This window comes from Canis aureus, chromosome 1 (genome assembly GCF_053574225.1).
Source record: "Canis aureus isolate CA01 chromosome 1, VMU_Caureus_v.1.0, whole genome shotgun sequence".
In the NCBI taxonomy this organism is placed as follows: Eukaryota; Metazoa; Chordata; class Mammalia; order Carnivora; family Canidae; genus Canis; species Canis aureus.
This window is the reverse complement of record NC_135611.1, coordinates 75135562-75149567: the sequence shown is the minus strand read 5'-3', so window position 1 is coordinate 75149567 and position 14006 is coordinate 75135562. Positions and strand designations below refer to the sequence as shown.

The window sequence follows — 14006 nt, the reverse complement described above, 5'->3', positions numbered from 1 at the left end:
TCCCAGAACATCCCCTCTGCAGACTCCTCCATTCACTTCCCAGGTCACAGGTGGGTCAAGACTAAGAGGGGGGCAAATTTACAGAGATCAATGGCTTGTTACTAAACACCTAGACAAAACTGAGATTCTACCACAAGGAAGAAGGAACCAAGAGATTTGTGACCTTTCAGTAAAAGACTTAAACAAAACTGTGATTCTACTGTGGAAAGAAAGGAAACAAAAGTGAATGGCTTTGGAGAGAATAAAGAAAATTATGTCATACTGACCTTAGTTACCCTCATGGCCTCTGTCTTTTTATTGGAAGTGAGTTCCTGCCTTTAAAGTTTGTTGGGAATAAATAAATAAATAAATAAATAAATAAATAAATAAATAAAGTTTGTTGGGAAAACTGAATTGAAGTGGCATATAACCATTGCTAAAAAATAAAATTACTGGAATTTCTTTGTGGGAGATCTTTAGTCCTCTGTATGCAATGCTTCTTTTTTTCTGGCTGCTTTAAAAATAATGTTTTTATTACTGGTCTTAAGAAATCTAATTACATAATGTGCCTTGGTACATATTTCTTGAGCTTGGATGCATTGGATAACTTGGATTTGTGGGCTTATAGTTTCCATTAATTTAGAAATTTTTTGACCAATTCTTGTTCAAATATTTCTTCTCTTTCCTCCACTCACCACCAAGGTATTCCAATTTCACTTACATTAAGCCATTTAAAACTATCTCATGGCTCCCTGAAATCTTTCATGTTTTTGGATTCTCTTTTTCTTTGGGTGTTTCATTTTGGATATTTTCTATTACTGTATCTTCAAGTTTCATCATCTTTTCTTCTTCAATGTCTACTTTTCCATTATTCCCAACCAGTGTATATTTTCATCTTATACATTATAGTTTTCATTTCTAGAAGTTCATTATAGCTTTTCTTATATCCTCCATGCCTCTAGTTAACATTTTAAACATATGGAATACATTTATAATAATGTTTCAAAATATTTGTTTGTAGTGCTAACATGTGTGCCAGTCCTGGATCAATTTCCTTTGGTTGATTTCTCTCTGAATTATGAGTCATATTTTTCTGCTCCTCTGTATGCCCGGTAATTTTAGATTGGATGCCAGACATTGTGAATTTTATCTTGTTTGATGATGGATATTTTTGCATTCATACAAACATTTTTGAGCTCTGTTCTGGCATGTGTTTATATTGCCTTGAAACAGTTTGATCCCTTTGTGTGATGCTATTAAGATTAGGCAGGATGAGACCAGTGCTTACTTTGGAGCCATTAATTCCTTACAACTGAGGCAAGATCTACCAGGTAGTCTACCTGAGTACCCATGAATCATGAGGTTTTCATCCTGCTTCATGGGAACCAACACTATCTCTGATCCCATGTGAGCACCGGGCACTGTTTCCACATCTTCTGTGGTAGTTCTTTCCCAGCCCCTGTGTCCACATGTGCATGCATGCATCAGCACTCAGCTGAATACTCAAGGGGCTCCCTCTGCAGATCTTCAGAATTCCCTCTGTGTGCAGCTCTCCCATTTCTGGAATTCTGGCTTTTCCACCCTGGCTACCTTGATCTCCCCAGACTCCCAGCTCCTAACTCCTCAACTTAGGAGGCTTGCTGGGCTCCATCTGCTCTTTCCCACCTCTGTACCTTTCAATGAATTAAGCTTAACAATCATAGGACTCATCACGTTTGTTCCTCATTTCTCAGGGATCATTGCCTCTTGTTGTTATCTAGTGTCTTAAAAATAATAATTTCATATGAATTTAAGCCATTTTGTAGTTGTTTCGCATGAGAAGGTAAATCTCTTCTCTGTTACTGCACCTTGAATAGAAGCAGAAGACAGTTGCTGTCTCTCTTGATGATGAATATGTCATTCCAAAAATCTATTAGTGAACCACTTATAAGCTGCAGCAAAGAAAACAAGTTCTCCCACCTCTTTAGAACAGCTACTTCCTGTGAAGGGCTTTGTTTTCCTTTTTAATTAAATAACTTACATTTACATAATACTTCTTCTACAATTAAAGTTTTCCTGCCTACACAAGATTATAAGTAGGAGAGTAGATTTTTCTCCATCTCCAGTGAGTATTGAGTAAGAGGAAATTATCTTAGCTTCCCTGTTACTTCTGAGAGATTCCCCAGGCTCAAATTGTGAATTGATTCAAGAAGGCTTTGGTAAAAAAAAAAAAAAATTATATATATATATATGGGCTGAATTTTAATAATGCTCCACACCTTTTACATTTTCCCACAGTCTTTGTCCTATGCTCAGGGACAGAACACCTTGGATGAATAAATGACTGAATTAGCCCAAGATGGTAGTGCATGTATTGTTCTTAGCCATGCCTCCTCAATTTGTAGATACTGAGTGAGACCCCTTCTGTCCTCTGAAGAAGATCACATGTCTCCTGGGGAAAAACACATAAATAAGTCACTGTGATACTATGTAGTGTGCTACATGTTATGAGTAGAGATAATTTGATTTTTATTAGGATGTGGGATGAAATCTGGCAAGTTATCTGGAAGAAACAGGATTTGACCTGGGTCTTAAAAAAAGAATAGTTGGTGAGGGTGTTGTTGGAACTTAAAGACTATTATATGTGACTGAAATTATAACTGACTCGGTGACCTGATTACACATGATTCTTGGGCAGAATGTGTAACTTCTAATATTGACCTCCATAACATCTCACACTGTATGAGGCACTTACTAGGTTGTTACTGATTATAACTGCCTAAAAAGGGGTTCTGAGAAAGATGGTATGATATTCTTCTTGGAAGCGTTTGAAAGTAAAGATGCTGTCCACCGTGGTGGGTCTTCGGGATGGAAAGATCTCCTGATTTCAAGTATGACTTGACTTCTTTTCTCAAGTCTCTGTAAAACAGAATTCTAACCTCTAGTAGTTATTTCCCATTTCTTCTTGGTCTATTTGTCCAGATATGAAAAACCATAAAACTCTCAGAAATGGTTACAACCACCTAACTTAATATTGGATGTATATGAAGTCAGAAAACAACAAGATTTATCCCTTTGCAGAGCTGTGGCAGCTTCTCATGCTGGTTATTCTGTTGGTCATAAGAATTTATTACAGGTATATAAATTGAGAAATTCTACTTACCAGATCAAAACACATCCTAATTTGAGCTCCACTAAGAGAATTTTTAAACCCAAGTTACTTATGATGTCTGCCTGTATGACAAATTCCTTCTATTCTAACAGAGGCATAGCAGTGTTATCTTACCTGGTACTAAAAAGCTCCCCACTATATAAGTTTCTGAGCTTACCTGCATATCTCAATAGTTCAGAGTGCTTTCATCAAAATTTTGATTATTGAACATCACCTTAGATATAGTAATTTAGCATCTGGGAATGGGAAGGATGAGAATTTAGGAATTTATATTTTTAACAAGCTTCTTAGGTAAAGTCTGATGTGTAGCCAAGTTTAAAAATTGCATTGGTCCTAATTAGCAGCATTCATAGAAAGTAGCTAAGGACAAAACATGGTCTCGTCTATGCTAAGATTCAAAGGGTAACATTGATTATCAAGCTTCAAAAATAAGATAGGTGCCGTTAAAAATTTTCTCAAACCTGACCCATTATTTTCCTGATGGAGATAGTATTATAGTAGTTGATGGATTTTTAGGACTTCCAATGGTAAAGACTAAATTGTAATCACTATCATGAGATCATACCCTACTCTTCTTTTTCCGGATTCTTTGAACCATGGCATCTTTGAATTGGTAAATGAAACATTCTTTGAGTATCCCCCCCTCAACCCAGGAGGTGAGCTTGGCTCATTCTCGAGGTAAGTTTTGTCAAAGACAACATGAGGAAAGAAAGAGAGACAGAATAAGCAGGAAGTTCAAAGTCAGGCGACATGCTCCAGGACAAGCCGACATCAGAGCAGCAATGCCTTCCTCCTGCAAGGAGCTAGGTCGCCTGGGCTGGCCTGCAGTCTAGGCAGACCCCTGCTGGCCTTCTCTGTCACTGCATGGTTGTATATCTGTGTGGGTGACTGGTGGGGGCCCTGCAGCAAGAAAAGGCTTGTAAGGAGTCAAACAGCTTGTTAAGGTATCCTTGTGGGTGTCTGTATTGAAGTGTCACAGTATGAAGGCTTTTTATTAGCAGCTATTTTAGAATCCTAACACTGAAATGGAACAGTTTCTTCCCTACATGGCATTTCCAGGCCAGCTTCCTCCCTCACAGCCTTACGACAGCATCAGCCATCTCCTAAGGGGGTGGAGAACATGACGCTGGGCTCCTTTGACGGCGGAGCCTGGCTCTGTGGCCCACGCCCTCAGCTCTGGAGATAATTTGGTTCATTCACATGTTGCTGATGACGGGGAAGCGGCAGCGGAGGCTGAGGAGGACTTGAGGCTCATGCCTTGCCTGTGCATATGGCACAGAAAGCTTCCTGGGTTTTGCAAGGGTGTAGAGGAATGTTGCACAATTTTAAGGGCATAGAAGGAAGAGTTGCCCCACAGTGAAACTGCAGAGTGAGTTAAGTCCAGGATTAGTATGTTTTCTTTTGGCTACCAGAGATACTTGAATTCTTCCAAAGTCTTTAAGGGCAGAGGTGAATTTATTCCAGAAAACTCTTTAAGCTTCATTGTAGGAAAGTACTGCAACTATAAAAGACTCTTGTTAATGTCTTAGAGGATTGATCTTGGGTCTTGTAAGGAAGACTAACATTTATTGGCCTCCTTTTACATCTCAATTTGAGATGTAACCTTCCTATCAATCTCTAACAATACAGATGAGGAAACTAATATTCAGAGAGGTGAAGTCACTTTCCTGAGATGCCACAATTTATCCAGGTGGCAGAACTGACATCTGAACCCCTGTTCTAGAAGGAAAAATCCATGCTCTTCTCACTTTGAACCTCCCTGATACCCTCAGGCTCATTTGTCTTCATCCTGCAATTGGAAAAGTATCACCTGGTAGAGGTGTCACCTGGTATGGACAGAGCTCTGTCCATAGTGGTCATAACAGGTTCATCTAGAATAGTGGCTTACTGTGTAAGACAAAAGTCCTAAAGCTTTATTGGGTGGAGGAGGAAAAGGGATACTTTAAATTTCTGAACCATAACATTTTAGATCAGGAAAGGGTTTTAGGAAAGCCAATCTGAACTTCTCAAGGAGGGATTCTGGAATCTTTCCAGATTCCAAATCTGGAGAATATGCCAAGGAACATGGAAACCGACCAACAGCAAACCTGGATCTATTCTAACTTGCAATATGTATGCAGTGTATGACTTAAACAGCTCATTATACTTTTCTGAACCTGACCTCCCATCTTAGTTAAATGATAAAGAAATCTGCCTGCTACTTAATGCTGTCATAAAACTACTATTGAAAGTGTAAAGTATACAAAGCTGAATCCTATGGCATATTCCTTCTGTGTGCGGAGGAATGTGTCTCAGATAAACATCCTTGAATCTGGGATGAGTTCCTAGAAATGTAAGTGCTGTCTCAGATCTTTGTGGAATAGTCCCAAGATGTTGCCTTCAGGGCACATACATTGACCACCACCCTCTCCTTCCCTTCATGTCTCCTGAATTCATGTCTTACTTTCCATGAGTGTTTTACAGCCGTTTTTCATACACTGTTGGTCATCTTTCCCAGGATAGAAGCGGTGGTTATGAGGTCTTTGAGAATGTCAAAGGATCCCTATTGCCTGCTGATCTGAACTCTGTGTTCCTACTACTATGCCCTTAAAGGCAACATCAGCTGCTACCACAGGAAGCACATTTTCATTTCTATGTAATATTCTTGCTTTATTTCTTTGTGGTTGGTCCAGAGCTATCACTTGCTTACCTCTTGTCATCCATAACGAGTCATAACTATCTGCCTGGGCATGAAACACATGTCATAAAGGGCAGCTATCATGGCATAAACCATGCACACTGCAGCCTAAATTGACTTGGACAGCACAGGACCAGCCTCTGCCCTTCAGCAATCTGATGAAGCCCAGGGACTCCTTCTCCAAATGAGGCTTTAAGTGCATAACAGAAAATGCAAAGAGTTATAAAGGAACACGGTTACACTGTAGTAAAGTTATAATATGTCAATAAGGTGGTATTATAATATATGTGTTTTTGTTAAAACATAAAATAATGAGATTTGGTGGTGAGTCTAATAATCCTTATAATTTCAGAGTGTTGAACATAAATAATGTTTTGAGATATCTGTGACAATAATGTGATATAAAGGTATCTGATTTCTATAGGTGAAAATTTCACATATGCTGCTGATACTACTGTGGTTTGTTGTCCATGAAGAAAAAGCTAGCTCTTTGTGGAAGATTGATGAATAGTAGAAGCAATCCAAGTTTATAAGACCCTGTGAATTCTATCCATGAATCCCTGAAAGGTGGATGCATTATTGGTAAAGTTCTACCTTAGAACATTGTAGAACAGTGCAGAAATGCTCATTCATCAGCACAATAAAGTCCTGAAGGCCAAGAACATTCCAGAGCATCTGAAGCATGGAAGTCGGGGTTGGACGATAGTATAAAGAACATAGATCTAGAGCCAGACCTCCTGGGTTCAAACCCCAGTTCCGCCTCCCACTATCTGACCTTGTGCAAGTCACTTAAGGTCACAACATTCAATTTCTTCTACTGTGAAATAGCAATCATTCTAATGCCTTCTCAAATTGCTTGTATAAGGATTAAACTGCTTTAACCAATACCTCCTTCACAGTGGGCATTTTACATGTCAGCTATCATTATTATAATTACATATGAACATTTAAAAAGAACATGTCAGAAATAAATAGTATGACAGTGAATCAGCCCTGGGCAGGACGGTGTTAAGCTGGGCATGCACACACTGGTGTTTGACGAGCTGCAGGTCCAGCCCATGTGTCTCTACCTTTCAAGAAGATTGCAGGGGACTTTGCCAAGAGTCTTGTTGCAATCAATACACTTCATGCCCATGGCAATCCTTCATCTCCCATCCCAACCGGAACAGGATGATCCTTTGTTATGACTTCATCTGAATGAACCTGTACTTGCTCCTGGTTATCATGGCTTCCTTTACCAAGTGCTTTCAAACTACATTTAAATAGTTGGCTGTTAAAATTCAGTCTGGAACAAAGGTCCCAAACATGACAAAGGTTTGGTCATGTTTGGTTATCAGTTGTCATGACAAAGCAAGGTCATGTTTGGTTATCAGTTGTTTCTGGAATCCTATTTCTTTACTCTCTTTTGAAAATCATGTCAGCTTTGTCCCTTTATCATCCTCACTTCTTCATTTCCTTAGTTCCCACTGTCGGTGTGGATCCAAACTTCATATTGCCAAGGGGAGTGGGCTGGGGCACTGTTTAACAATGCCTAGAGACACACATTCTTTTGAAAACAACCTCAAACTTTCCACTTATGTCATTTCCTTTGGGTTTCAGATTTCTCTTAACCACATTTGTTCTACCTTCCTTAGGTTGAAGATCAGGTCCCTTGTTGGAATACAAAGAATTAAAATAGGAATTGTGTAATCAATTCACTCAACAAATACTTTTGACCAACTTATGTCCACAAGATGGGAAAAAGTAACCAGAGATAGACACTTCTTAGCCTAGAAGAGCTAATGATCTAATTGGAGAGCCAGGCAATGGTCAGACCATCTCAATATATATAAATAAGAACTGTGCTTAGTGTCATGAGACAGATGTCCTGAGGTCAGTAAGAACCTACAAACGGGGGAATCTGACCTGGTGTAAGACTTCCAGGAAGACTGAGGTAGGGAGTCTTGGAGCTGAGCCCTGCAACTTGGTTTAAGGGCAATAAAAAGGAGGAACATACACTCTAGGCAGAGGTACCCACAGATAGGAAGGCCACGTGGCTGGAGAAGCAGAAAATGGTGAAGTAGGGCCAGTAAGCTCGACACAGAGCATGAGATGCAAAATCCACCTGGAGAAGCGGAAAGGGACTAAGTCACATAGGACCATGTCAGACATGCTAAGGATTTTGCATTATCATGAAACAGTGGGATGCTGCTAAGAGTTTTATGCAAGATGTGGGATGGTACCACTCTGGAAAGCCAGAGCAGCTGTGAGCAATTGGGCTAAGAGGCCCTTGCAGAAGTTCAAGAAGAGACAATAGTGTGGCAGTGAAGGGTGCTGGCAGTGGAGACAGAGCCAAGTGAAGAGATTTTTAATTATTTGGGAAGCAAAATTACAGGGCCTAGTGGCAGATTGGGTATAGAAAGTGCAGAGCAGAGGAAATCAGGGACGTGACATACCTCTCTGACCAGCATCACTGGGCAGACGGTGGTATCATCCATTGTCCTGGTTTTGGAATGGGTAGAGGAGACACCAAGGATTCAATTTAGTACATATTGAGTTTGAGGTCATTTGAAGCCATTTGTATTTTGAGAGTGTCTTTAACAAGCAAGAGAATGCACAGAGGGAGATGATCAAGAAGTCTGGGATTGTGTCATAGGAGGAATAATTGAGGGAGCTGGGGGCATTGGGACACAAGAGGGAGGAAGACCTAGATGGGAACACATTAGCTGTCTTCTGCTGTGCAGATGAGGGCAGTGGTTCCAGAGGCTAGAACTGGGACCATTGGGTAGAAGTTTCATGAAGCATATTTGGCACAGTGTGAAGAGGAACTGCCTGAGAATGAGAGATGTGACATGGGCTGCCTTTCCAAGAGATGAGCTTCTTGTCTTTGGAGGAATTGTCCAAACATAGGTTTTCCATCTTTCATGATACCATAGAAAGGAGTCAGTGTTTTATAAACTGTGTTCTGTGGACTCCAGTATTTGGTGGAGGGGCCTCCATGACTGGCTCTATAAATAGCTGATTTCTGATTTAAATGCCATCTGTTGATGTGTACTATAACCATTAATATCATTATTAATACTAAGTGCATTATAACCATTAAAAAAACTAATGGAAACCAACATGCTCAGATAGGTTGTATATATAATTTTAATACATTTGGTAACAGCCAAACTTTAGTGTGCTTTTGTGGTTTAATCTACAATACATAAGTGTTACCAATTTGAAATTCTAGAAATAAATTCATAGTGGTACAATACATTTTTATTTGATTTAGTTTGGGAGATTTAGTTTTAAGAATGTCCCAGCTGTAAATAACTTGTAAAAACCTCTATAACCAAAGATTCCATGATTTTTATTCTGACAATTAAAGTCAGGTACCATATTCTCATTTCTGTAAATTATTTTAGCCCTAACAAAATGAATAGGAGCAGATGTGTTGCCCAGAGAGGAATTTATGAAACACTCTGCTTCCAGAATCAACTATGGTTGAAACTCACCCTATGCCCTCCATGAGCCCTCATTCTACAATCTCCTTGCTTCTTTCAGACTTGCCAACTTCACTGGGGCTTTCAAAGGCATTGATTATATGTGCATGGACTATTCTAAAAAGTCTGAAGCTTGGTATCTCATTATACTTATGACATAATTACTTAAATAGCATAAGGACCATGCTCAATGGTTTCTCCATGTCACAGAGAGGAGAATGCCCAAATGTTCATGGCTTTGAAGCACAACTGACTGTAAATAATGAAGTGGCAGTAGTTGAGAGAAAAGGGGGAAATGGTAAGCAGTTCAGGGAAACCCAGAGAATGTTTGATTAAACTTTTCACTAGATGACTGCTTCACTGTTCCCCAGACTCTCAGCAAAACTCCCCAACTCTGCAGTAGAGAGAACATTCACCCAAGGACACAATTGGCCATGACAGTCTTCCCTATTTGCTTATTCAGTGCTAGAACACCCAGTGTGTCCTCAAATACTCCTGTGGGAATGAACAAGAACATGGCAGTCCATTTCAGCCCCTTGCTCAACATTCTAGGTTCCTCATTCCCAAAAGCATATGCCTCAAAATTCTTTCAAATGAGAAACAAAGTTGATGTGCTAATGAACATAATACTCCCATGATTTAATGAAGTCAACTACCTGTGGTTACTTAAACCCTGCATGGAGTTCCATCCATGTCATCTGGGCAAACCCAAACCTCCTTGGGCCTCAGAATGTGGATCTCAATTGTGAAATGAGGACAGTGTTCATGTCAGATGACTTCTAAAGTCTTTTGAGCTTTAAAATTCTAAGCTCAATTTTCAGTTCCACTGAATTAAATAAAAATACCCTCGGCACAGAGAAGACTGAAGATCAATTCTTAGAGAATGTACCAATCTGACAAAAATAAAAAATAATAACAAAGCCACAGTTATGTTCTTCTGCATAAGGTAAAGTTTTTGCTTAGTGGTATTTTTAAAAATTTCTTTGTTTCTTGCTCTCTGACCAAGTCTATGAATCAATTATCATTTTTTCCTAGATGCATTCATCTCCTGGCCTTATAGAGAAGAAGATTAGGTGGTATTATCTTCTACTTTTTTCTCTCTTAGAGGACTACCTTCATATTAGTCAAGGAAGGTTTTTGTTTTGTTTTGTTTTGTTTTGTTTTGTTTTGTTTTGTTTTATCAATTAGCCTTATGCAGACCTTGCTGGTTTCTTTGTCTTGGGTATATGTGTGGATGAAAATACATAAAATGACAATGGAATGCAAAGGTATATAAAAACACCATAACATCTTAATGACAGACATATCTGGTATCATGTTATAGATCAGTATTGTCCACAGATAATACAGAGCCCCTCCTTGTAACAAATATTCTAGTAGAATAAGGAGACAAAGGAACCAATGTAAACACAATAGTGAGATGGTTTTTATGCAACATCAATGGCACATGCCTTGTGTTACTTGGTGGAATTCAAGTAAGTTATATATTGTCAACAGTTGTCAATATAATTCCTAAAGATCTGTTTTATAGATGGCAATTCAGAGCTTCAGAAAGTTAAGAGACTTGCCCAACATGAAGCCAGATATCACAAATTTTCCTTACATCTTTAGAGCAGCAGGGAGGACTCCCATCTTATCACTGCCCACACTTCATTTCTAGAGAACCAAACTTTTTCTTTCAGCATGGAGACTGAGCAGGATGGAGGATGAGACATTTTTGGTAGGAGGTCTCTAGTTTATGGTAGAGATTTTTTTTCCATCTACCAACTCAGTTCAGTTTTTCAAATGATGTGAAGAACAGTCTCTCTTTTCCCTCGGTTCCCACCTCCTGTAGGTCAGCTGAGAACTTCCGAGTGGAGGTTACCTGTCCTGTTCTTCCCATGTTCCCGCCAGCTTCAACTTTCCCTGAGCAAGCTCAGGGAATGCACTGGCTATTTGGGGGTTAAGAGCAGCAGGCTTAGACATCCTCTGGGCGTGGCATGTTTCCAGGAAAGAAAGCTCCAAAAGGAAAGAACAGTGTGGGAAAGAAATGTCCACTTGAATGAGATCAGGATGTTCTGAGCCCTGTCCTGGTGCCGCCCGCCCGGGGCTACAGCTTGGCAGTGCCAAAAGGCACTCACTGCCCCAGGCAGCTCTGGGTGCACCTCAGAAGGCAACTCCGGTCCCAAGGGAGCGCACACAACAGCTGCGGGCAAAGAAAGGCCACCCAGGGGGAGTTCTCAGAGGAAGGAAGGTTCCTTTGAGGAGTGGTCAGCGAGACATTCTTACTCAAGGACTCATGAGAAGGGGAACTTTTTTGCTCTTTCTCAAAATGCAAATCGCCTCTGTCCTTGGAATAAGGAAGATGGGTTGCTAGGCAATCACTTCGAAACAAGCGCTCCCCCTGCCCCTTTTTCCTGACCCCTAGAACAATGGAGACTTTTCAGCAAATGGAATCAAGATGGAGAAAAAGACATGGCAAAAATAAAAAATGGAACCAGAGATTATGGAAGGTCTGGCTTATAGAGTGGGGAAAGAAAAAAAATGTAATATTAATAAGTTGTGCTCTGGGCAGAATAAGGGGGTTTCATTTCTTACGATCACAGCCTTGTTAGCGCCAGTCAAGTGGTACAGGTCATGAGCAGCCACTGTCCCTTGGTGATCCCATTTGTAATGACTCGGGTGACCCTGAATGTGTGACATGACTCACAGTTAATAAAGAGTTCTTGGGCCTCAGTCTCTATCAGTGACACAATATTTGGAATTATGTTTTAAAAAATAATCTTTTTAGCAATCTTCATGTTGTGTTAGTTCCTGTCAGGAAATAGGTGGCACACTGACATGGAGTATTAGAAACATATTTGAATAAAAGGACAATTTACAAAGCTGTAGGTAGGTTTTAGGGAAACCACAAGGACCCCATCACCTGTTGGTCCAAGTGACAAGAGCACACCCTGAATCCAGGAAGGGTGGTTGCCTGGAGAGTTGCCTAGCAAGAGCATCGATGTGGTAGGAGACAACAGCCAGCCCATGATGCCTCCATACCTAACATCCTGTCCTTTGAACCCTGTGGGAACCTAGAGGGCAAGAGGACTGAACCCAGTATATTAGTCAGCTTGGGCTGCCATAACAAAATACCACAGACGGGGAGGTTTAAACAACAGAAATTTATTTCCTCACAGTTCTGAAGGCTGTGAGTCCAAGATCTAGGTGCCAGCATGTTTAGTTTCTGATGGGGACTCTCTGGCCAGATGGCCGCCTTCTCACTGTGTCCTCACATGGCGGAGAGAGAGAGAAAGCAAGCTCTCTGGTGTCTCTTCCTCTTCATATAAGGGCATCCGTTCTACTGAATCAGAGCTCCACCCTTATGAAACTCATTTAACTTTAATTGGCTCCTTAAAGGACCCATCTTCAATACAACCACATGGAGGGGGTGAGGGTGGGGTGGTTGGAGCTTTGTCAGAGTCTGCTCCAGCTGCTGTAATAGAGTACCATGGATTGGCGGGCTCACACAACAGAAATTTATTCCTCACAGTCTAGAGATCAGGGTGTCAGCACGGTCAGGTTCATGGTGAGGGCCGTCTTCTTGGTTATGTCTTTCCATGGCCTTATTTGAAATGTGCATGCAGAGAGAGAGCACTTGTCTCCTCTTTTCATTAGGGCACTAATCTCATCATGAGGTCCCACCATCACCTTGGGGGTTAGAGTTTCAACATATGCATTTTGGGAAACAAAACTCAGTCCCTAGACCAAGTAATAGTTTGAAGTAGACATTCTGGAGACCACAATGCTAGAGCACTAAAGAAATCAGCTGGGCAGCTTACTGCAAAATTTTAAGGTACATATTCATGCAAGGCCTGATATTATCATTACCTCTTAGTGGAGCCAACTAAAACATTGCAAGATCAGGTGACCTGTCCAGAGAATAAGCATGAAGGACACATGCTGGCCAACTTCTTTTGTTTGACAAGGGTATAAGGCCACTGTATTCCAAAAAAAAATCTATATTTAGGACTAGAGAACTCTGTTATTCATCAGCAGTGTTTCTTTGGCTTTTTTTCATTTTAAATGTTTTCATGGTGAAAGCAATGTTACAAAAGCAATTTTTAAATTTTAAGACAAAAACTCAAGCATCCCAAACCCAGATAATTATATACTTGTGTATTTGTACACACAATTTTCTTGTAGTGTTTGTATGTATGTGTATAAGTGTGTGTGTATATATATGTGTATGTGTATATGTATGTCCATATATGTATATATAGTTAATTCTTGCTATTAGTGGAAGTTATGCTCGATAAAGCCACCAGAAATACTGAACCATTGCTCCTAGGGGAAATACAGGGTTAGGTTCTTGTGAACCTCTAGTAACAATATTTTCCATCAACTGATCAATACATAATCTTGTTTTTGTTTAAAGATATCTTACTTAATATACATTGTGGATTCATTAACTTTAAGCTCATGGCCAATAGCCCTGTATCTCATGCCTGAGGGCAGCTTATCTATCACACATATTTTCTCTTTAAAATACATCATGCCTTCTTGCCCTTAGGAACACTAAACAGCATGGAGCCTTTGCCTGCAGGCCTTTTGAAACATTGATCACCAACAAAACCCACAAAAAATGCAAAATCATGTGGCACTCAGCAAATGGCTAAAAGGATGCTCATTTGTAGACAACACCCAAAACAAGAAGCAGAGTATCACCTTATCCAACTCAAAATTTTCCCTGTTCCACACAGTCTGTGAA

General features: G+C 40.1%; 1 protein-coding gene across 5 annotated transcripts in view; it reads left to right on the top strand.

Annotated features, from left to right (window-relative positions):
• Window positions 1-14006, top strand: part of NTRK2 (neurotrophic receptor tyrosine kinase 2) — a 327804-nt gene that overhangs the window by 273584 nt on the left and 40214 nt on the right. Inside the window, exon 17 of one of the 5 annotated variants that reach the window (XM_077905020.1) lies at window positions 6232-6694. The exons of the other annotated variants lie outside the window; for them this stretch is intronic. Coding sequence (XP_077761146.1) covers window positions 6232-6318 — 87 coding nt within the window. The 3' untranslated portion in view covers window positions 6319-6694. Of the gene's footprint in view, window positions 1-6231; window positions 6695-14006 lie in introns of those variants that run through there. 5 annotated transcript variants of the gene reach the window in all.